The sequence below is a fragment of the Cimex lectularius genome, unplaced genomic scaffold, assembly GCF_000648675.2.
Source record: "Cimex lectularius strain Harlan isolate CLEC.00 unplaced genomic scaffold, Clec_2.1 scaffold106, whole genome shotgun sequence".
Taxonomy (NCBI): domain Eukaryota; kingdom Metazoa; phylum Arthropoda; class Insecta; order Hemiptera; family Cimicidae; genus Cimex; species Cimex lectularius.
Window position 1 is genome coordinate 894,600 of NW_019392769.1, and position 25,306 is coordinate 919,905.

At 34.4% G+C, this 25,306-nt stretch overlaps 2 protein-coding genes and 1 long non-coding RNA gene across 4 annotated transcripts; 2 read left to right on the forward strand and 1 right to left on the reverse strand.

Moving 5' to 3' along the window:
* The first annotated feature begins 7 nt into the window (after positions 1–7).
* On the forward strand, positions 8–15,154 carry LOC106662209 (vacuolar protein sorting-associated protein 41 homolog). 2 transcript variants are annotated; one of them, XR_002910415.1, is made up of 19 exons: positions 8–243; positions 311–439; positions 5,528–5,686; positions 5,904–6,027; positions 6,086–6,296; positions 6,426–6,565; positions 6,626–6,847; positions 6,902–7,007; positions 7,062–7,210; positions 7,284–7,441; positions 7,517–7,698; positions 11,453–11,636; positions 11,971–12,163; positions 12,243–12,383; positions 12,446–12,582; positions 14,567–14,666; positions 14,734–14,787; positions 14,873–14,945; positions 15,023–15,050. XR_002910415.1 is itself a non-coding variant. In XM_014386094.2 (19 exons), the coding sequence occupies exons 1-19, from the start codon at positions 211–213 to the stop codon at positions 15,062–15,064; spliced, it is 2,541 nt and encodes an 846-aa protein (XP_014241580.1). In that variant the 5' UTR covers positions 8–210; the 3' UTR covers positions 15,065–15,154. The 2 variants fall into 2 exon arrangements, 1 of the variants encoding a protein (XP_014241580.1); XM_014386094.2 differs by having other exon boundaries at positions 14,869–14,945; positions 15,023–15,154.
* Positions 12,640–15,344, reverse strand: LOC106662212. The gene is made up of 2 exons (XR_001339859.1): positions 15,256–15,344; positions 12,640–12,700 (listed from the first exon to the last, which is right to left on the reverse strand). It is a non-coding gene; the product is annotated as an uncharacterized LOC106662212 (long non-coding RNA).
* LOC106662210 (sperm-associated antigen 6-like) lies at positions 15,265–23,492 on the forward strand. The gene is made up of 10 exons (XM_014386095.1): positions 15,265–15,403; positions 17,181–17,443; positions 17,499–17,709; positions 17,769–17,947; positions 19,391–19,564; positions 19,786–19,938; positions 20,000–20,149; positions 20,212–20,370; positions 23,036–23,181; positions 23,239–23,492. Exons 1-10 carry the CDS (start codon positions 15,379–15,381, stop codon positions 23,396–23,398), a joined length of 1,620 nt encoding a protein of 539 aa, XP_014241581.1. The 5' UTR covers positions 15,265–15,378; the 3' UTR covers positions 23,399–23,492.
* Positions 23,493–25,306: the final 1,814 nt, after the last annotated feature.

The following is a 25,306-nucleotide window of genomic DNA, read 5'->3' on the forward strand; positions in this document are numbered from 1 at the left end:
ATCTTCAATCCGTCTCAAAGGATCCGAAATTGTATGATGCACATCATCAAACTCGGTATACTCTTTTAATTAAAGTCAATTAATTTAACAGCCCCCGCGGTGCCGACAATTTGGGGTTTTCCATCTGGGAATCCTTATCTGTTAAATAAGCAAACAATTTAGTATAAATAACAATGTACAAGCATATAAGAAAGTTCTGATAAGCATGTCATGGATGATAATTCGAGCAATAAGTCTGATGAGGTAATTTGTCTTCGTTTTATATTGACATTTCCTTGAGCCAGTTTTGACCATGATTTTGTCCGGAAAGCATCTGGAAGAGGATGAAGGGTCGGACCTGGATGAGAAGGAGCCCAAGCTCAAGTACATGCGGATGGGCAATGGCGTTGAAAACATCCTGAAAGCAGACTCGGCCTCCTGCGTAGCCATACATCCGAAGGTAAATGCTGACTAATCTAGATAAATCGGAGTAATTTTAATAACTGCTCTGTCTAAATAAATATTAGAAGCAAGCAAGGATATCAGTGGAAAACTTCCACTTTATAGGAGCTTTCCTTGACCTTCCTTTCCTTTTCATAAGGCCAATTTTGTTGCAAAAAATGTACAATAAAATGAGATCCAGAGGCATCTACAGCCAACGGTAAGGATACAACACCCCAGACGCAATTTCCACATAACACCAGACCTCCAGAATCACTAAGCAGTATAGTCTTGCCTGTAGATTACTCGCGCCAATCGCAGCGATGCAAACTAAACTGCTCACAAATAAATAGGGATATTTTATTCTTATTCTATTAATTTTAATTAAATTAACCGATAAATTCTTGTTAGTTGGATAAAACAAAATAGAAAATACAAAGCAAAAATAAATGTTAATCCTCATTTTTAATAACGGATTTACTTAACAACAGTAAACATGAAGATTACACATTTTGTAAAAAAACACCTTTTCTCGTCTTTTTTTGTTAGTTATAATTTCAATGGACTGTCAAATGAATTCATTTGTAATAGCAGGGCTAAAATGTTTGTTTAATTTAGACCATGTTTCAGAAGGATGTGGGTTTTCAGGTTGCTGTTTTGCTTTGTTTTGTGCGAACAGTAAGGGCAGCTGAATGACAGCTCTTTCCCGCAGTTGTACTTGATGTGTCTCCCAAGAGATTCTTTTTTTTTTTTTTTTTTTTTTTTTTTTTTTTTTTTTTTTTTTTAATTTAAACTTTTGTACATAGTACTTATAGTTGTGGCATAATGTTTAACAGCATCAAACAGTTCTTGGATCCTTAAGCTCAGCAGCTCCCTTCATTAATTATTTAGAATTATTATTAATATTTAAATTATTTACACATGATTTAATCTAATTTAATCACAGTTTATCACAGTTAGTTATAGTTAGTTAACATATCGGTGTGTCGCTTGCGCTTGAGTCTGCGGTGTGGACGTGCAGGAGGTAGGTGGTCCGGTATCCCTTGGATTTCTGTGTTTGGGTGGGACTGGAACTTGCTAAACATCTTTCGGTAGCTGTCTCTCAGTGCATGGTCCACTAGAGGAATGTCCAGGTCTTGGTGCAGTGTGGTATTTTGCACATACCAGGGGGCTCCAGTTAAAATCCGTAAGGCCCTGTTTTGAAATGTCTGGATTCTCCTGTGAACTGGACTAATTTTGATTTATCTAGGTTTAGCTTGACTTTCCACTTGTCCGCCCATTCAGAAACTTGGTCAGTGACTTGTTGCAAGGTCTGTTTTCTCCTGTGCTCAATATAGCCACATCAACAGCAAAAAGTGCTGTCTTGACTGTTCCTGGGATTTGGGATGATAGATTACTCACGCTCACCAAATAGAGGAGAGGCCCCACAATGCTGCCTTGTGGGACACCAGAAAATATGGGCTTTGGGTCAGAGATGCCATCCTGTACTTTGACACAGTAAGTTCTTTCCGACAGGTAGGAAAGGATAGGTCGGTAGTAGGTGCCCGGTAGGCTATCTTTTATTTTTGCTAATAGTCCTATATGCCATACTCTGTCGAAAGCTTTCTCTGTATCAAGAAATAACCCCAGTGTGACTTTTTTATGTTCGAAGGCATCGAGGAAGTTGTCAATTACCCTCTGGAGCTGTTGTGGGTAGGAGTGTCCTTCTCGGAAACCAAATTGATGATCTGGGATCAGTGGCTTCAGGTATTTCATGAAGGTCGGGAGAATTAGCAGTTCAAAAGTTTTAGCAACAATGCTAAGTAAACTTATTGGCCGATAATTTTCCGGATTTGATTTGTCCTTTTGTGGCTTGGGGTTCATCACTATGTGGGGAAGCTTCCACTTGGAGGGAAAATAAGTGGTCCTGAGTATGGCATTAAATATTTGGGTGAGCTGTACAAGTGTTTTCCTTAGTAAATTATTCAGAAGGGGTTGGGTGATCAGGTCTGCCCCTGGTGATTTCTTAGTTGGTGTTTTTGCAATCACTCTTTTAACCTGCGCAGGAGAGAAAAAGTCCGAAAAGGGAAAAAGTTGTAGCGGCTTTGATAGTTTTTCCTCCATTTGCTTATCGTTGTTGTTATACGTGGTTTGGTTTGGCTTAAAGTGGTCAGCCGTCTTTTTTCCATTTTAATCCAGTTGTATTCTCTAAAACCATGGAAAGTCATTAAACCATAAGTTCGCGATATTATTGTAAGAATGAGTCATCGAGGTCACCAACATGTGGATATCACAGTTGGCTTTTCTTAAAGAGTGGTCTCCTGGGCTTTAGCCTGATAACGAGAGACTGGAAGTGCCAATAGGAGGCCTGTAGTAGAACTCAGCTCGTTAAGACACTAAGCGAGGGCAGAAATATTGTCATTGCTGCAAGATGGAACCCTTCCATAGTGCCCACCAGATCCTAAATGAAGTACAAGGTGTTTTGGCAGGCATCAACCCAAATGATTTGTATTCATTTGTGGGAAGTTGGCTCACATCGTATGCCTCTTTAAGACGATCTGCAGCAACAGCCCGCCACCAGCAACTCAGGAGAACATGGTGCAGCGAGCGTCTAGAAGAGAACACCAATTGGAATGCTGCATGTTTCTGTCTGTAGCAAGCACCAAAGAGTGCCGAGAACAGGGGATGCGTACAGTGCTCCAGTTCGTGCTCCCTTCAGTGCAGTTTGGAGGAGGTGTAATAGTCTTGGCTGGGAATTTCACTGGAGGACAAACTGGAGTCCATATTGTTGAAGGCAACCTCACCGCAGTCTGTTATGTCCAAGAAATTATCGAGGATTCATTTCTCAAACCAGGGATCTCATTGGTAGGGATTTTCAGTTTCTGGGTGACAATGCCAGACCTCATAGTTGTTCATCAGTGTTTAGAAAACCCATCTGCCGCTCCTCCCTCTATTGTCTCCAGGCCTCAATCCTTTCAAGCATATGTGGGATGCATTGCAGAAAAGGCTTTCCATCACCATCCGCAGCCAGTTGACCTGCAACAACTGAATGCAGCGTTGCAACATGTATGGAGTGAAATCCCTTATGAAATTAGTGACAACCTTATTAACAGTACGCCAAACAGGTGCACAGAAGTTTTGTCTTACAGAGGACATTGTGTCCAGTAAACAAAATTATAAAATTAAAACCTTTTATTTTGTTATTTTTCTAAATCCCTTAATTAAACTTTCCTTCTGTAAAAAACAAAATAATTTCTAATAAATTTTAATGCAATTTATAATAAATATGCTAGGGAAAGTAAATACTACAGAATTGGCAATATCCCAATTCATTTTTGAGCAGTTTAGTCCATAGGGAACAATATTGTCATCTCGTGGATAATCTCACTTTTAACACATCTCTTCCCACAGTCATACCCAATACTTTTTTAAGGAACCTTTCAATACAACGTTATTATTTACAATTTTAAACAACTTTGCTACCCATCCCATGGTTAGAAACCTTCAAAGCCACCATTTCATCCCAACTGTGTTTAAACTCATATTTTTTATAAAAATAAATGACAATGGACTTAACTGTGTCAGTGATCCTGACTCATGTAGCGAGGTCAGCAATGTGGTATTGATGCTATAAGATTTTGTATTTATTACTAGAGCAATCATCCCATTAAAGGCACATATATTTTACACTTGGTCTTAAACCATCAGCACAAATATCAAACCCTTTAATCCTTCATTAATTTTCCAGGACATTATCCTTTCCCTATTCTTCTACAGACTATCACTGCATCTGGTCATCATAAGCCCTGAAACAAAACCTGTATATACATTGAGAACATAATATTTGTATACCGATCTTGTCATGTTTGAAGTTCTAGAACTGTAGCTCAGAATATCTTGCTTTAGAGTATGTCTTTCATTAATATTTCCGAGTTGCTGTAATCGCCTCACATCATTAGAACAACCAGTTTCTTCATTAATAAGCCCTCATGAAAGTTGTTTTGTCAATGTTGTGCATATTGGCTCCATATTGAAAAATTTCAATCCTAAAAAGTAGCCAAGTGGCTGACACTCTTGAAAATGGGTTTTTTCAGTGAAAGTTATCGAGCCTCCAAATGGAACTAGGTACTGGGTACAATGTGATACAGATTATCATACATTCCAGTTTAGATAATTACTTTAACTAAAACACTAATGAATTAATTTTATGAGAAATTGATGATTAGCGGTTCTAAGTGATCAGCTGTTGAGTCAGTCATTGAACTTAAAAATAAAAAAAAACTATTTGGCACGAATAGAAAAATAGTATATTTAATGAAGAATCATCATGTATCTAGAAAAGTCGACGTAGCACTTATGTACCTATAAAAACTACCACCCCATGTGGTTTATTTCAAAAGCAAAAGAATGCCTAAAACTGAAGCAGTCCATTTCTTAGGCGTTGACAGCAAGCTCACTTGGAAATAACATATGATAAATAATAGCACATACAATGCCTGGAAACTATTACAGGAAAATCATCTCTTTTACCACTAAACTTGAGAAGGCTGGTTTATCTAATATTAATTTGTCATGGCAGTATGGATGCACAATTTTGAGATCTGTGCTAACTGCTGTGTAAAAAAGGGTACAAACCTTTGAAAAATGCCTACAAATTCTGACAGTAGCTCAGTGGTTTGTAAGAAAATCAATGTTGCACATTCACATGAATTTGTTCGATGTGTAGTCATTAAGAACAGCTGCGTTCGGCTTATAGACTCCTTGGTTCACATAATTAGAAACAGCATGGAATTTTCCTCTGCCACCGAATAGAAAAAAGATAAATTGTGGTATTTTGTTTATTTCTGTTAAGAGTTTCCTCCAATGTGATTGGCAAGATTTTCATGACTGGAATTTGGTCATCAGAGATCAGTTTGGTCTGCCTATTCCACTTGTTTGGCCTGTCGGAAATAAATTACAAAAGCATCTGACAGACCAGCGAGTTGGGCAGACCAAAATAATTATTAAAATCCAAAATTGATTAGCCATGTAAAACCAGTATTGCAATTTTTTTAAAATTTTTAATAAAATTTTAATTTTTTTTTGTCTATTTTGTTTGAGAGTAATTATGAATATAATTTGTTTTCAGTTTGTATGCATTGGGACTGACTGGGGTTTAATTTATTTTCTGGACCATCAGGGAAATGTAGTTTTGGACAAAGAACTCCGAGCGCACACTTTAGCTGTCAACCAAATCAGTATCGATGCAAACGGCGATTATATTGCCAGCTGTGCTGATGACGGGAAAGTAAGAATTTACACTTTTTTTTTAATTTGGTCGTTTCTGGGTCTGCCCTTCTAGAAATGTTTTGGCACTGTCACTGGTTCATCTGTATGTTATTTCATCAAGTGCGTCAATTTCATCAAGGGAGGACAATAACCAAACATTTTCATCACATCGAAGAAGTCTTTTTTTTTTTTTTTTTTTTTTTTTTTGTTAATGCCAAATTGTATTTGTATTTCAGGTTTATGTCTTCGGTGTTTATGATAGTGATAATAATCAGGAAATTCGTTTAGAAAGACTCGTTCGATCTGTTGCGATAGATCCTTTATATGCAAAAGGAGGGTCTTACAGGCGGGTCATTACAGGTCTGTTTTGTCTCCTTGTTAAATTAAAAATAAATAACATTTTTTTTTTTTCAAATAGGAGATGAGAAACTAGTGCTTCATGAAAAGGGATTTTTTTCCCGGATTAGATCAACCGTATTAGGCGACGCTTCTATCGAAGGCGGTGTTAAAAATATAAAATGGAGCCCGGATGGAAAGCTCTTGGCTTGGTCGACACAAGTTGGATTCAGAGTTTATGACGTCGATGTTAAAACATCTCTAGGACTTGTAAAATGGGCTTCAAAACCCCAGTAATTTTCTTTTTATAATTACTCTATTTCATAAAAGATATTTTTTCTCAGTTCTCTCTTTTTAAACATTAAATTTTAATGTTCCATAAATTTTTATAAAACAATTTAACAATTATTTTTACTTTTTAGAATAGATTTAAAATGCCCCATGTGCTGGGAAGGAAATAATAATCTAGTCGTTGCTTGGAATAACACTATTAAAATATGTGCCATTAAACGAAAAACTACAGCAACACCTTCACATATTTCTGCTTTTGTCGTTATGCCTGGTACATTGAATTTTTCATCATTTTAAAAGTACATTGTTAAAATGGACAGATTTCTTTTAGTTTACACCATCCAGATGGAGTACATAGTGAGTGGTGTCGGACCGTGGGGCAACATGCTTGTGGTTCTCGGCTGTACCAAGGAGATCAACAACTCTGGATTGGACGGTGATAGGCCACAGCTCCAAGTCATCGAGCCGACATCGAGCGGCTATGAGGATCTCAATTCACATTTTCTTTCACTCAGGGGCTTTGAAAAATATGCCGCTTCCGATTACAGTTTAGGTATAATACGTAATATTTTATGTTATTCGTTTTCTGATCCTTGGATATTTCCAGAGTGCCTTCCAGATGAAGGACAATTTGTCATTGTAAGCCCTCGTGATATAGTTGTAGCATGCCCGTACGATGCTGACGACCGTATCGACTGGCTTATCAATCATTCGTGAGTCACTTGAAAAAAAAAAACTTAATTTTTTTACTAATTAATTAATTTCAGTAAGTTTGAAATGGCTCAAAAAGCCGTCGCAGATTCTAAAGTGCCTTTTGTCAGGCATTCGAAATATTCAGTGGGTAGAGAGTACATAGGGTATCTTTTAAAAAAGCGTGAATACAAAAAGGCTGCAGACCAGTGTAAAAATATTTTAGGCATGTGATTTTTATTATATTTACTATTAAAAACAAAATTAATTTTTAACTAATTAAATACATTTGAATGTAGGTAATGACAAAATGAAGTGGGAAAAAGAACTGAGACGGTTTGCTGAACATCAGGCCGCTCACGCGTTAGCGGATTACGTACCAATTTCTCTAGAATGTCGCCTGCCAAATCATTGCTATGAGCTCATTCTTTACGAGTATTTACGTTACGACAAAGAGGTAAGTTTGAAGTGCCTTCATTCGGTGAGGTGGACCGTACGGATTATTTTTATTTTATATTTACCTATTTTGAAGGGTTTTTTAAATAAAATTAAAGCGTGGCCACCTGCGTTATACGACCCGTCTACAATGGGAGCAGTAGTGCTGAAATGTATCTTTGGGTCTGACTTGAAAAGCAATCCTACCCTCCTTGAAGCTTTAGCCATCATTTATTCCCACATGGGAAATCATGATAAGGCACTTTCTATGTACATCAAGTAAGTTTTTAAAATAGTTAATGATACATTTATTACTTATTTTACAATTAACATATGGCAAATTATGTAAGAAGATAAACTTATTTCCAAAATAATTAATGATTAATCTTTAAAGACATTATAATTATATAATTTGAAAAACTATGAGGGGTGAGTCTAATTAAAACTGAAAATAAAATTAAAAAGGAAACACTTAGTTCCTTCATTAAGCATTTGAGAACTATATCCTTCATGACTGTGAAACCTAGATTTCAAAGAAAATAAAATTAAAAATTGAGATATAACGCCAGAGGAACATAACCAGTGAATTATATAAAAAATATAGAGAGAGAGAGTTAAATGCCCAAAGAAAGAACTGAGCGTTTTCTTTCTAATAAATAGGTTTTATCCAAAATTGGTTTGTAATATACAGGGTGAATTGCTACTCGTGCTACAAACTTCTCCAGTAGATTCTTCACCCTAAAATGAACAAAAAAGTTCATATTGTCCATGGTCCGATTCTCAACCATTTCAGAGTAATTTCGCTTTTTATCGATTTTGAAAGATATCACGTCCTGGCGTCGGAAAATCGTGATATCTTTTAATCTAAACATTTCTCTGAAAATCTAATAGCACCGTTGAAATTCCCGTTAATTTTTCAATAAGAAGATGACGGTGGCAAAATGTTTGGGCTAATTTTTTGTGTTTTATTTCAGCCAGAACTACAAAAAGAGTGGAAAATTGTGTAAATCGGAAAGTGTATAAAGTAATCCAGAGTTTCTAATTTTAGTCTCAGAAGGCAGCAAATTTGAGGAAAACTACCTGATTTAATAACGCTTCCAACGCACTCGTCATTTTCTTATTTAGTGGTTGTGAGACCAAGATGTTGATGACAAAAAGAGAAAAAATGGTGGTTCAAGGATTGCTAATGTTTGAGAGTGACTTGCTACTCGTGCTACAAACTTCACCAGTAGATTCTTGACCCTAAAATGAACAAAAAAGTTCATATTGACCATGGTCCGATTCTCAACCATTTCAGAGTAATTTCGCTTTTTATCGATTTTGAAAGATATCACGTCCTGGCGTCGGAAAATCGTGATATCTTTTAATCTAAACATTTCTCTTAAAATCTATAAGCACCGTTGAAATCCCCGTTAATTTTTCAATAAGAAGATGAAGGTGGCAAAACGTTTGGGTCTTTCTTCCTTGACCTTCTAGCTGTTTGTAAACTTCTTAAGCATTACATACTAAATGGGCATTAAATTAAATTAAAAAATTTCAATGGAATTATGATTTTGATTCTCTCTAAAAATTAACGGGGATTTCAACGGTGCTTATAGATTTTAAGAGAAATGTTTAGATTAAAAGATATCACGATTTTCCGACGCCAGGACGTGATATCTTTCAAAATCGATAAAAAGCGAAATTACTCTGAAATGGTTGAGAATCGGACCATGGACAATATGAACTTTTTTGTTCATTTTAGGGTGAAGAATCTACTGGAGAAGTTTGTAGCACGAGTAGCAATTCACCCTGTATAATGAAAGGATACCTTTTGAAAATAGTAATACATTTTCAGTTCTAATACAGTCTTTGCATTCAGAAAAGTTTTTAAAGAATTACTAGGGGTAAGTCCGGGGTTTGAATCCAGCGGCCTTGCATTCGAGCCTGATATATGTATAAATTTTTTTTCAAAACAGCACCCCGAGGGTTCAAATAATCTTGAAATTGAATCACCCTCGTTAAAAAAAAAATATACTAGGGGTGCCGGTGGTCGCAATGATTAAAGCATTAACATGGCGCTCATTGCTGTAAGGTAAAGGTCCTGCATTCAAATACAGCATTCCTGAATACTTCCATTTTTTTTTTTTTTTTTTTTTCAAAACACTGGCATCCCCAGTGTTGATGTGACCTTTGCAAACCCTCATTAAAACAAAAAAATTATTTGGGGAGACTTGCCTGCTCAGACATTGAGGTTGGGCTCCGTCAATGCATTCCTACCAATTTACATCTGTTAACCTATTCAGGACAGTCAGCAACCTATCTTCACTTATACATTCAAGATCATAGAAGCAGTGTGCTGTTTAAGTTATTTTTATTGCTGGTGAGAGTGGAAAATTTAGATAACATAACGCCATTGTTTACCCTTTTAAGCAACACATTGCTTCTTTGAGAGAGTCTAAAAGTGAAGAGACTGGAGCACAATGTAACACGTATGTCATGTTCCCATTGCCTCACTGGGTAGCCATATCACAATGAAAGGGTTATAGTCCTTGTAGACGTCCGGTTTTTTTTTTCTTTTTTTTTTGTCCATCAGACAATTGGCAGAAGATTAATGGATATAAGTTATATTATCTTTTACATCTACATATATTATCTTTTACTAGATGGACTGTAACTTTGAGTACATCTCTCTCTGGCTCGGTTTTGAACTGGTATATTAAACTTATGTATAATTCACCATTTTTCGTGGTCCGCTTGACAAATTGACCAGTTGAAAAATGGCAAAAAGGAGGGAAAATTCAAAAGGTGGGGTTGAGAGGGGAAGTTGTTGTCCGAGTGGATCGAGTCACGAGAGCTCAAGTGGTAGAGTAGCGGTGTATTTAGCCGAGGGTCGTGGGTTCGCATCCCGCTCGTGACACTGACTTTTTTATCTCAACTAAAAACCTTAATTAACTTATGTATAATGTTGAATAATAAGAAAGACAAAAATCTTGAATGTCAATAAAGCCTTCACTTCCAACTATTTAACAAACAACAGGAACGGTTTAATAAACAGGTGGAACTAAAGAATTTCAACCTTTGATAATGGAATTCCACCACAAAAATACAACAAACCTTGGGGAAAAAAATTATCCTATTGGCCTACAATTTATACAAGAAAAAACAAAAAGAAATAGAAATACATAAAAGGTCATTGTGGGTACATCCTATACTATTGGAAAGTGAAGAATATGGTGCATTTTTTTTTTTTTTGAGAAGGAAGGAAATGAAATAAAATTTTACAATTACTTTCGGATGCAGAAAAAAAATTGAATCTTTATTGATGATGATTGATAAAAGCATGTGATAATTTTAAGATATTGGGTTGGCAAGCAATTTGCAGAAAATGGTCGATACATCTGGTATGAGGGGGGCCAGATGAGCACACTGCAGTAAATAGTCACCGGACTGATACTCACTTGTCATTATAGCCTGTACAACACTGCAAGTTTGGTAAAAAAAAAAAAAATCCGATTACGATGAAAAAAGATCTACAAGCGTTCTTAAGGTGGTGGAATACTCAATATACCTCCATCACCCTTACCATCTATTATATACCAACCTAATTTAGGGTCAATGGGGTGCTCAATATTCTACCACAGCTCTGACACTACACACTCGCTAATTATACATTCACTCTTAATACACACACTCACGCACACTAGAGGACACAAAATTGTCAGTATTACATACAATAAAACAACCCTGCTTCCTACTAGAATCGGAACAGGGGACCCAAGTACTCGCTGCCGGGCTCAAGCACAAATTTCAAATTGGTGGTATTCCTACTTGCTCACTATATGGAACCAAGGAATGGCATTCTTTAATTTAGTTAAGTTACACTTGGACTTTGGCCTAAAAGTGTATCCATGGGTCAATCTTTGCATGGCCTATTCTTAATCGAGTGAAGATGGGTCAGATGCTTTAGTGCTCTTGATACATGAGAGTTTCTCTGCTGGTCATGCCCTTTTTAAATAATGAAACAGTAATAGAATGTAATATTGTTTTTAAGATTGCAAAACAATGGAGTATTTAATCTGATTGAACAGCACAAATTACACAGCAGTATACACAAGTCGGCGAAAGATCTCATGAAAATGGACGAAAACAAGGCGATTCGAACATTTCTACACAGTAATGTCAATCCAGATGATATTGTAGAAGCGCTCAAAGACCACAATTATTACTGTTTTAAGGTGAGTTTGATATTTATTTTAATATGTCGCCGAGAATCGAATCCTGACATTTGAAAAAGGGCAAAAAGGAGGGAAAATTCGAAAGGTGGGTTGAGATGGGAAATTGGTGTCTGAGTGGATTGAAGTCACGATAGCTCAATTGGTAGAGCAGCGGCGTATTTAGCCAAAGGTCGTGGGTTCGAATCCCGCTCGTGACACTAACTTTTTCATTTCAACCAAAAAACCTTACATAAAAAGATTAATTAGTTGAAAGAAGTAATTTGGCCAATAGACCACTAAATTTAATGGATTTATTTTAATATCGATTAAATGACAAATTTTATTTTTTATACAGTACTTAGATGCCTTGAACAAGCACGACTCGAAAGCTTGTATAAAAAATCATTCAAAACTGGTCAGACTGTATGCGGACTTTGAGCCGGACAAGCTTTTGAATTTTCTGAAAATGAGTGACCATTACGCTATCCGAGAAGCGTTGGATATATGCAAAAGTGGAAAATTGAACGAAGAAATGGTTTATTTATTGGGTATGAGAAAGCTGGTGTTGTCCTCCAGCTTAGATAGATAGCCGCTTAGATAATTGATTTTTTTAAATATTTTTATCAGGCCGGATTGGAAATACAAAAGAAGCGCTAGAACTTATTCTTACCAGCATAGGAGACATAGAAAGAGCGATAGATTTTTGCAAGGAGCATGACGATGAAGAACTTTGGGAAGACCTGATCAGCTTTTCATTAGACAAGCCGAGTAATTTCGCTTAGTACCATTAGAGAAAAAAAGTTCATGCTCAATAATAATATTATTTTCAGTGTGCATAACGAATCTTCTTCAGAACATAGGCACATATGTCGATCCGAACATCCTGCTTCAAAAAATAGACAACAAACTTCCTATACCTTCCCTCAAGGAGTCGTTGGTAAAACTGATGCAGGGGTACAATCTTCAGGTAAGGGTGAAACTTAACCTAATTTTTTAAATTAATACTACTAAGAAAAGAAAATTGTATTTACAATTTTAATTTATTAATATTCTTTTCCTTTGAGATCCACAAGGTAGGAATCATTCTGCAATACAAAAAATATATAAACAATTGAATGAAATGTAATGATAAAATATTATATATTGTGTAGTCGTAAATTAAGTTCGTAGCATTTTTTTATGGTAAACAAATTTAAACAAAAATACATGAACCATTTTGTTCCAATACTAGGTGCCATCTTCTTTGTAATTTTATAATTCTGGTCTCCCAAAATCTCTTAGGTTTTTTTTTTTTTTTTTTTTTTTTTTGGGGGGGGGTTATGTTATCATATTACCCATGATTTCTCAAATTAGCTAACATAAACAGCGTGAGTGGCAAGGGTACGCCCTGCACCCCTTCCGACCACCCCGCCGGCGAAACCCATCGAGAACCGGCCATACCACCGCAACAACCATGCTCCTAACTACAGATTCTCACTAATTTCTCGGTGACATTCGATCAAACCTCGATGTTACATTTTTTTAGTAATTGATATAGCAAATCGTGGACTCTTAGGTTTTTAAGCGACGACTCAGTGTGTTTTGTGCCGTTTTCAATTAAGTAATTTTTTCCCCCATTAATAAAGTTTTACATTGGCCGGAATAAGTGAAATTCTGAATGCCTTGCAAATAGGTGGAGTAGCACATCCCAGCCAAGGCCCCAATAATTACTGGCATATCTGCAAGCACATGTGGGAGCGAAATGGTGGAAAACAATCTTGTGATTAGCCAATAGTGGTCAATTTTGGTCAATTGTTGGCTTTAATCGCTCCACTTGTGTGCAGTGTATAAATCAGAATTAACATTTTGGTTTGGCGGAAAAATCTCATAGTAAAGCAGTCCCTTCCAATTTCACCAAATGCCCTACATTACTCTATGAGGTGTAAATCGGGTGTTAACGGTGGGATCGCTCTGTTGTTCTCACGATTTTCCTCTCTGAACATGTTGTAAAGGACCCACTTTTCATTCCCAGTTATCAGTCTTTTTAAAAATAGTTGTTTATATCATGTTTTAGGAGAAAATCACAAAACGTGACTCTTGGTGGCAATAAAAAGTCATTAAGTAATGAAAATGAACTATTTTTCCTCCATTTTAAACTGGCAAAACACCAAAATGAATTTGAAAAAAAACCTTAACTAACTGCTTTTCAGTGTGTAAACAATAATGACAGCAATTACGATTAATTAAGGTTTTTAGTTGAGATAAAAAAATCAATGGCACAAGCGGGATTTGAACCCATGATCTTCGGCTAGAACGCCGCTGCTCTACCACTTGAGCTATCGTGACCTCGATCCACTCGGACACCAACTTCCTATCTCAACCCCACCTTTTTGAGTTTTCCCTCCTTTTTGCCATTTTTCAATCATTTTCATTCATTTTTCATTCCGAGTGGATCGAGGTCACGATAGCACAAGTGGTAGAGCAGCGGTGTATCTAGCCGAAGATTGTGGGTTCGAATCCCGCTCGTGCCATTGACTTTTTTATCTCAACTAAAAACTTTAATTAATCGTAATATATTAATTGGTCAAGCGGACCATGAAATTAGTGAATTTAATGACAGCAATGTTTATTGCTTCAAAGACAAGAGGGATAAAATCAAATTGTTAAAAAATGCTACAAACTTATTTTACAAGCCAATACATATTTAAGTAGAAATTGATTTAAATAAAAATTTAACTCTTTAACTTAAAATTATTAAACATGCGACAACGGGCAAACAAAGATCAATTCATTAATGATCAAACTGCTTATAAACATCCAAAACAGACAAGTTTCAACAATTCAATATAATATTTCATTTATTATTTCTTTCAATTAATTAAGGATTTTATCTCAACTAAAAACCTTAATTGATTGAAAGATATTAATTGGTCAAGCGGACCACGAAAATAGTGAATTTATTATTTCTTTAGGTTCAAGTTCAAGAAGGCTGTAATGTAATTTTAGCGAATGACTCGTTCGCCTTGAGTGAGAAAGTACGGTCAATTAGGCAAAGAGGAGTTTTGATTGGTGGTAAGAAATCTACTGTTGGATTTTTAATTTTTATACCAATCATTTAATATTGTTTTTATTTTTTTAGATGATCAACAATGTGGGTCTTGTCATAAAAAAGTTATTTTGAAAAGCACCAAGGGTAATTTTTTTTTATTATTTTAAGGACTACAATTTAAAACAGTGTTTGATTATTTATTATTTATTTATTTTTATGTTTTAGATAGTAATGTGAAAGAAAGTCTTGTAATATTCCACTGCAACCACATTTTTCATCGAGATTGCTTACCAGCATTTATGGTAATATTTTTATTCACATTGTTATTTCAATTAATTCATCTGTTGTATTGGTTTGACAAATACCCTCTTTTTTGCAGGACAATTGCAAACTGTGCACAAAGACAAAGTTACATTTTTAAAATGTTTAGTTCCCAATTTAATTTATATGCCTTTCATGCTAATACAAGTACATGCATATTTTATAAATATATATTTTATTAATGATGTTACCAATTTTTTAATATATATATAGATTAAATATATCAACTTTTTTTTTATACAGTATTGATACTTAATAACATTATTATGAAAACATCTGATTGTTTCATACCTTTTTTAATGTTCCTATTTCCCAAGACTCAGTTGTTTTTGCAAATTGTTCATCCTTAGCTTCAGAACCTCTATTTCCCATATTTTTCAATTCTTAATTGTACGTAAACCAAAAGACAATAGTATGGGATCGAGAGCTGTTATACAAGGTATGATTTTAATATTAAGTATCCCTTTTCTCACTTGTAACTGGAGGTGTTTTAAGAAGGGAAATGGACCAGAGGTATCATATTGAGTGATTTCAGAAAGAAACTGATAAAACGAAGTTCCAAAATAAAGAATGTATGCTCGTTGAACATTTTACATTTTGACATGAAATTTCACAAACATATGGGGTGTTTTTTTGATGATATTCTTAAAAGTTATTGCTTACAAACATCTGTTGAGGGAAGTTGAAGAAGACATGTGCAACTTTGACAAAATAAATGTCCACCCAGAACCATTTTATATTTTTTAAAAAATTATATAAATTTAAAGGGAAGAAGAATATTAAGTCATTTTAATATTTTTTAAATATAAATTATCATGTATGTAAATAAGAATATATGACAAATTTTTAAATTATTTCTGAGTCCAAATAGGTCACTTTAAAAGCTTCAAGGAAGAAACAGAGTTAAAATATACTTAAACAATGTTTAAACTTAAATATTACTAGCCCTGTATAAAACTGTTAATGAGTAATAGATAATAAAACTTATTTTGTACGGTTAGACTATTACTTTTAAGGCATTTCACCTGGAAAACGATTCTACACAGTTATCTTCATCTGGATGAAAGACTAACGTATTCACTGATATGAGCATATGTAAACTCAAACCACTTTTGGGACCTGATTCAACTTTAAATCAATACCAAGTATATACCATATCAATCTTCATTCACTTTATTTGGCAGTATGCATCTGTCAAGCTTCAAATCCAACAGAGCACTTAGGCATCATGCTCATACCGCGGTACACGATGCTCCACAGATTCCCAGATCGGGAGTCATCACCCAAACATCGTTTCCGCAACTCAACAGCGGATCATTATGAGTCAAGATTTACCCAACTCATCCCAATAACAACATGTGATGCCTGAAAAAAAAAACATGCAGTTCGGTAAGCCGACACATTTTTGGTTCTTTAAGAAATTTTATTAAGTCTAGTCTCAATGGTTGAATTTATTCTATAGTTATGTAGTACATGTCAAAGACTCCTGTGGATAAGTCTAGCGTCACAGTTTGTAAAAAGTTGATGACTTCTCTGCTTCTTTACAGAATCTGCACATACTGTGTTGGATTATGTCAATCTTCCTTAGATTCCCTTCCTAGCCCATTAGACAATCTAGGCATTTCTAGACAAGTTTGGGACTTTATACCTACCTGAGTATCTGAAAGTATTTGATCTGCTTATTTTCTTCTAAATGAACTCTACAAGTAGAACTACCTATTGGTAGTGTTCTACAAAAATTGTGCCATTTCCATTATAATCTGTATTATGGGTTGTAATGTTTATCTTGTACCTAAATTTAATGTAATTAATTTTTATAAAAAAGTTACCTAATACTTTTTCTTTTTTTTCGCCAAGGCAAACTAAAAGTCATTACTTGCAGATTCAACTTAATATTTGATGTGTAGAGATTAGTGACCGTTATTTATATTAGTGATAGTTATTCAGATATCGTGAGATGCGGTCGGGTTTTTGATGATTTTATTAAATATGACAATAAAAAATATAATTCATATTTAATAATGCTACAATATTAATGTTTTTCAATTGCTGTCTTCATATTTAAAAAAAAAAAAAATTAAATCCTTGTAGTCAAATCTTTTTGACAATACCAAAAATTCTTTCACTTGATTTATCTGTGATTTATGACTTATTTCTTGTATATAAAAAGAATCTAGAAATTATTGAATACACATAATTTTATCAATTTTGTACAGCATTTGATCAGTATGAAAAAGCGAGGATTCATTTTGCTCAAACGATGGCCGATATGGCACTGCGCTCTATCAATGTTGACTGTATGCTAAAGTGTAATGTGCTCGAGCTGCTGCAGGCTCTTTTGTCTGACCCTTCCCTCAGGGTACAACAGAACGCCGCTCTCGCGATCGGAAGACTTTCCAACAATAGCCCCGAGGCTGCTAAAGCAGCGGTTAACGTCGACGTTCTACCAACTATGCTGAAGGGTATAGAAAAGCGAAGCGTAAGCGGCCCGTCAAATTTTTCTTTGGCTGTTTTCTTAAAGCACACCTTTGCAGAAATATTACAAGAAAGCGGCCATGTTTTCTTTGAGGTGCGTCGCAAAACATTCGGCAGAAATGGCCACTACGCTAGTCGCATCGGGAGCGTTGGAAGCTATCTTGACATGCCTTGAGGAATTCGACACAGGCGTCAAAGAAGCAGCAGCCTGGGCTGTTGGATACATTACAAAGCATAACACTGCCCTTGCACAAGCTTGCGTCACAGCAGGTATGAAATTCATCACTATTAACTCTACCAATGCTATACAAATTTTTACAATACTTTAGGTGTTTTACCGATGCTGCAATTATGCCTTCATGAGCCAGAGCTTTGCCTTAAACAAGTCGCAGCATCCACCATAGGTGATATAGCAAAACATGATCCGAGCCTGTCACAGGCAATCTGTGATTCAGGGTGTACAATGCTGCTTGCTAAGTGTATGGCTTTTCCAAGTCCAAGGCTGAAAGTAAGATTTACGAGCCATTTATTTAAATTTATCTTTACTTTTAATACAATTACTGCATTCTCCCACTCCAATGCCATTGGAGTTGATGGCATCCCTATCCATTTTCTTAAACTCTGCCTCCCAATATTACTACCTGTTCTACTTCACATCTATAACTACTCACTCCAAAACTCTGTTTTTCCGACAGCCTGGCAAAAAGCCCTTGTTCACCTTGTCAATAAAACCCCCAACCTATCCTCCCCTACTGACTACCGTCCCATTTCCATCCTCTCAAACCTGTCCAAGCCCCTAGAAAGATTAGTCCAAGCACAAGTCTCCAGGCACCTTGAACAGTCCCATCTTCTCAACCCCCTCCAATCTGGCTTCTGCCAAGGTTATTCCACCCAACCACTTAGCAATGGACCAACGGAAAGTTACTACTCTTGTCCTTCTTGATTTTTCTAAAGCCTTCGATTCTATCCCTCACTCTTCTCTCCTCTCTAAACTCGAATCTTTTTCGTTCTCTGCCAGCACCATCCGTTGGTTCCACTCCACCCTTACCAATCGCCACCAAGCTGTTTCCCTTCCCAATGGCCTTACCTCCTCCTTCCTCCCTCTAAAATCTGGGGTGCCCCAAGGCTCTAGCATCTCTCCTATCCTTTTTTCCATTTATATCAGTGACCTGCCCGACTCCATCCAGTCCTGTAACTATCACCTATATGCCAATGACTCCCAAATATACATATCCTTCCACCCTTTCGATCTTCACTCGGCCACTCTCAAGATTCAAAAAGACTAAACTCCATCAACGACTGGGCCCATAAAAATTCCCTAGTCCTCAATCTGTCCAAATCCACCGCCATAATTGTGTACGGCACCCCACAAAGATCCCAGGTGTCGGGGTTGTATTCCCAACTTTCCTGGCTTTTCCTCTCCTTCCGTGCACAGTATTTCCTAAGTTGCTTTCTTTACCAGTCCATCCACACTCGTCGTCCTTCTTACATCATCCAACCCCTCCAATTCAACTCCTCACATCTCACTCATAAGACATGCTCATCCCCAATCGATCTTATCCTTCTGCAACATACAACCCATACCTTCGAAAGATCCTTTCTGATCCGAGCACCTAAACTCTGGAACTCCCTTCCCCTTTCTATTCGTCACGCTGCCTCTTTTTCCTCCTTTAAATCCCACCTGTATAATCACCTCCTCTCCCAACAAGAAGAGATCTCACGTTAACATTTGTGATTTTTGTTTAATATTCTCGTAATTTTCTCTTCTGGCCTGCCTTACTGGTATACATTGTGCCAAGATTTCTATCTTTTTTATTTATTTTTAACTTCCTAGAAGGAACTTCCTTTATTTATTTCATGTAAATTATTCTTAGGGGACACCAGTCCCAGAATAAAGTTATTTTTCTTCTTCTTCTTTCTTCATTCTTCTTAACCTATCTGATCGTTTTAGAAACAAGCCATTTGTGCTCTCTCCCAAATAGCAAAGCATACGTTGAATTTAGCAGAATCTGTGGTAGAAACGGATGTAGTTACAGACGCAGTATTACACTTGGGCCATCCAGACACAACTGTCCGAAAAGCTGCGGCTAATCTGCTGTGTGAAATTTGCAAACACCATGTTCAGGTATAATCATAATTATAGCTTGTCTTAAGTTAACATATTTTTATATTAAGAGAAAATCAGGGATGAGGCCAGTTAGTAAGAAAACACTCAGTTCCTTTGACAAGCTTTTAAGTTCCTCAAAAGCTTGACGTTTCTTTCTAACTGGCCTCATCTCTAAATCTATTTTAAGAAGGCTGATCACTTATTATATCAGATCTAACATATTAACTATTAATTTTCAGCTAGCTCAGTTAGTAGTGAATTCAGGGGGTATCGGTGGGCTTCTACAGCTGATTCAGTCTGGCGACGAAGAGCCAATGTTCCCTGCTGTTCTTGCTATCGGATTTATGGCTGCTCAATCTGAATTTATCGCATTGGCGATCAAAGCTTCAAGGGTTTGTCAATCTATTTAAAAATTAAAAAACTGCCGATATAGAAAAAAAATTTAAATTTCAGGGTATAGAGACACTTGCTTTTATGCTCAACCAAAATTTTCCTGATCACATTCTGGCGACTCTGGCTTGGGCTATTGGCCAGATAGGAAAACACACATCTGAGCACTCAGAGACAGTTGCAAAGGCGAACACCTTCCAACGACTTCTTGAAGTACTATTTTTGCACTATTTTATCCTTTGAGTTTTGTTTCTTAATATATTTTTTTTTTATAGCTTTATCAAAGCCCAAAGAGCAGTGAGAACTTGAAACAAAAGTGCAAGGGTGCGTTGAAACTTACACTCTCGATGTGCACATCATTGACTGAGCTGGAACCCATGCTTGAAAAAGCTCCTCCGGAAATACTCAAATATGTTCTCGCTCAGTACAGCCAGGTGAGTATGTACTATATATTATGTATATATACATGGGTGTAAAGAGTCGAGCCTACCACGTCTCAGACCAGTGGCAACTCCAGTTTTTGTGCGTTAAAATAAGCTACTGATGGACCAATTTTTTTTTAAATTTTTTATGTCGGGTTTGAATGCAGGGCTGCTGGATTTGAACTCGAAACCTTTACCTTAGAGATGAGCGCCATGTTAACTCGTAAACTGTTGCACCCCCCGACCCCCCTTAATCATGTTCAAATGATATTGAATAATTAGAAACACAAATATTGTTCATTTAAGGGGCAGAGTTTTAAAATATTTATTTAATATATTGATAATTGCCAATCACAGATTACAATATATTATGTACTTTTAAAAAATATATATAAGTATACAATTTATTGCAATAAGCATAAATAATACACACTTTCAGATAAAAATATAATAAATATTAATTATAAATATACTTCAACAAGCATTGATGATTTTCAAAAATTTGTGATTTGCCCAATAGAACAAACAAATGTCTTGTTCAATGTTTGCTATAATTTTAATACAAATATTTTTTAATTTTTATAATTAATTTCTGTTATATTTAATACAAAATTATTACTCCGAAAATTATGGTTTCTAGACAACTGAAACGATTATACAAAGGAAAATTTTCAAAAGACACGTTTTCATATTATTATTCATATTGTTCATATTATTTTGCAATTAAACTAAAATATTATGCCAAGTATTTATTTATATTACAATTGTCGATATGAACGAAATATTTCTAAAACATTCAAGTGAACTTTGGTCCATGTTTCATTTTTCACCAAGCAGTTTGGCAGGGTTGATATTTAATTAATTTATTAAACATTTATACATTAAACATATTTAATCATAATTGTTTTAAATAGTGTTGATTGTTTTAATTTTAAAATTTTTATTTTGATAATTATTTTTAAATGTTTAATAAATTTTAAAAATAATGATTATTGGGCACACTACTATAGTAGATATATGAAAAACATTAATATTTGAATGAGACAATATTGCTTTTTGGAAATATTAAAAATAGACGATATAATGCGTATATAAAATATATATTTATAAGTATATACCTGGTATAATACCAAACTTTTTTTTAATAGTTTAATAAAATTATCTGGTATATATTTTGTGCTTTTTATAATTATGTGATATTCAAAATTTGAGCAAGCGTATTGCATTTAATTTTTAATAATTGATGATAATATTCTTTAGAACATTGCCATGTTGAAAAGAAATTTTTCATATTGATTGAAAGCACTCGTTTGAAATTTTTCATGTGATCCAGATTAAAATTAAAAAAATAAACACAAATAAGCTTGTGATTTGTAAGAAAATATTTTATTCTTTGAACTTACTTTCATAATCACATTCAGATTCTAAGCTATTATTTTCAGACTGCATGATGCCTTTTATCTGTAGTACTTTTCTTTCTAAATCTTCTTCTCCTTCTTTATCAAAGTGGGACGTTGACTTTATTAGTTCTTTTAGATTGTCGATATGTTTGTTGTATAGATTATGGTATGCGTTTGACATGTAAGGAAGTAGTACGGTCATGTCGAATAGGCTGTGTTGATCCTTTTCATAACTGAAAGGGATGACAAGAGTCAATTTCATTTCTTCCAAAGTCTTTTTCTGGCTCTTGTACAAATCCGTTAGAATTTGATAAGTTGGGTAGACGTAGTTCGATACTGGCAAAGGTAGTTTTTCTTTTACTACGGTTTTCTTTTTCTTGACCGGTGTCTTAATGCTGAGAATCTCCTGTAGTTGTTTTTCCTTCGCCTGGGCTCTAACGCTGTATATCTTTCTCTTCTTTTTCACCGGCGGCCTGTTAGGTTCGACCGATTCTTCATTGTCTAAGGCGCTGATTTTAAAATATCGATGCGAGTAATTGCAAAGCATCAGCCTTTTTTTCAAGGTGGACACACTGATCGCACAGCCTTTCACTTCCATATCTAACATTCTTTCTAGTTTCTACGGCTAATCTCACATGTCAAGCTGAAGGAATAAGGTCAGTGTCTCACTGTGGCAAGACCGGGATATTTAGTTATTGATTATGTTCACAATATAGCACACTTTAATAGACTTGTGCCTGCTACCCACCCGAGCCCACCCACTTTTTACTCATGCAAATTTAACAAACACATTTTAATCACTTTGATATGTATTATTAAAAATATTAATCAAAACAATGTTTTTCAACATAATTAATATCTTAATCTTTATTGATTTTATTAATATGATTCTATTTATGGAATAATCCAAGGAAACACAAAAGGAAAAAGCTAAATATAAAATTTAAAATAATATATTGTATTATTATACAATTAGCATATCAATCAATTGAAAACGTATTTTGTTTTATTGTATTGTTTTTAAAGATGTAAACTTAATTATTTACAATTAAAACATTTTAAAAGATACTGTAAAAAGTTTTCTTTTGAAGAAATTAGATTGTTATTTGGTATGTTTTATTCATTTATCGTAGCGTTTGTTAGGTAATATTAATTTTAACTTCTACATTGATTTTAGTAATCATATGTATCAATGAATTTTGAAAATCTTATTTTTTTTTTAAATTTGAATAATTACATTTTTAAGGTTTTAAATTTATTTTATATTTGTTTTAAAGTTGCTTCCTGTGGATGCAAGAGCAAGACGACTGTTTGTCGAGAGCGGATGCCTACAAAGAATCCAGAAGATTCAAGCCGAGCCGGGCTCGACTCTCATGGAGCTCATCAACATTGTCAACCATTGCTTCCCCGAGGAGATTATAAGGTATTTTTTTTTCACGACACCAGAAATACTCGTTATTCACAATTTTCAATATTTCAGGTATTACTCTCCTGGCTACCCAGAGTCGTTTATCGAAGCCGTTGAGAACTACAAACCGACTGTCCCTGCAATGTTCACAAGGGAGCACGATGATCCTGAAGACTCTGAGATTATGGATGCGCTCAGGCCACCGGCAAAGAACGAGTTTGAAATTTGTTAGACACACATTTCGGCTTATAGGAAATATATTTTCGGAAATATTTTGCAAAGTGAAACTAAAGTAATTTTTAGTAATAAAGAAATGGGAAATTATTTTTTTGTTTTTTTATAATGTTGATGTTATGTACATGTATGTTTTTATCAAACCTGACAAGAATTTTGTAAACTATTAATTTGTACTGTAGTTACACAGATTTCTAGAAACTAAAACCAATGCTTAAAAATATCTCCATTTTCTATAATTTTGTCATTACCGATTATTCTGATTTGCCTATCCATACAGTGTGCATGTACCAATTTGATTTATAACACAAACCCAACACTAAAGATTGCAAAAAACTGAAATTTTTCCAGCAGATGAATATATAAAGGATAAGTAGACCAAGATGATCGGTAACGACCAAATTACAGGTTCATCACACCACACACAGAAATCTCATAATATACTTTTTCACTTTAAAATTATTTTGTACATTAAATTCAAATGTATAATAAATGACAATGTTCATTAAAGACTAATTTGACGTTAAAGAATATCTTAAAACGGCAGTCCCTAAATTTTATTGCATTATTGTAATAAACCACCGCAAGTTTTTATAAATATATTTATAAAAACTAAATATGTCGAGTCTATGGTCGAACCACATAGCATGCTAACAAAGCATACAGATTTGCAACCATCTTATGTGTAAGGGATCATTTTTAGATTTGAAATTTATACTAACAAAGCATACAGATATTTGCAACCATCTTATGTGTAAGGGATTATTTTTAGATTTGAAATTTATACTATCAGCCAGTTTATATTTAAATTAATTAATTAATTAACAGTGAAAACCACATGGAAATTAGTTCTATAATTACAAATTTAAAAAAAGAATGTTAGAATTTACACAATTTTGTTTGGTTCATCTGCGTAATTTTCAATTTTATTAAGTAAACAAGGTTATGTATGTTTTATATATTCTTTATTATGTATAATTTTATAGATAATATCTATGTTATGTATTTTTGAAAATTACACTAACAGCCGATTTCTCTTTAAATAAATAAATAAATTAACAGTGAAAACTACATGGAAATTAGTTATATAATTACAAATTTAAAAAATTAAATACACCTAGAAAAAATGGAAGAATTAGGGAAATTTTGTTTACTTCGCCTACATTCTTTTCACCTTTATAATGTAAATGAGGTTTAGTATATGTTTTACATGTTGTTTATTATGTATAATTTTATAGTTTACATTTACGTTATGTTTTTTGAAAATTATACTATCAGTCTGTTTTTTAATTAAAATAAATTAATTCACAGTGAAAAATATATATATTACTAATTAAAAAATTAAATAAAAGTGGAAATGATGATGGAATTTAGGAAATTTTGTTTGCTTCATCTATGTTAATTTTCAACTATATAAAGCAAACAAGATATATGTATATGTTTGGTATAATTATATAGTTAACGTCTATGTTGTGTATTTTTGAAAATTATACCATCAGTGTTTTTTAAATAAATAAATCAATTAATTAACAGTGAAAAATATAGCAAATTAGTTATATAGTCACAAATTAAAAAAATTAAACAAATGTGGAACTAATGATAGAAATTAGGTAATTTTGTTTGCTTCACCTACGTACTTTTCAACTTTATAAAGTAAATGAGGTTTATGTATATGTTTTACATGTTGTTTATTATGTATAATTTTATAGTTTACATCTATGTTATGTATTTTTGAAAAATATACTATCAGTCAGTGTTTTAACTCAAATAAATTAATTCACAGTGAAAAATATATATATATTACAAATTCAAAAATTAAACAAACATGGAAATAATGATAGAATTTAGGTAATTTTGTTTGCTTCGCCTGCGTACTTTTCAACTTTATAAAGTAAATGAGGTTTTT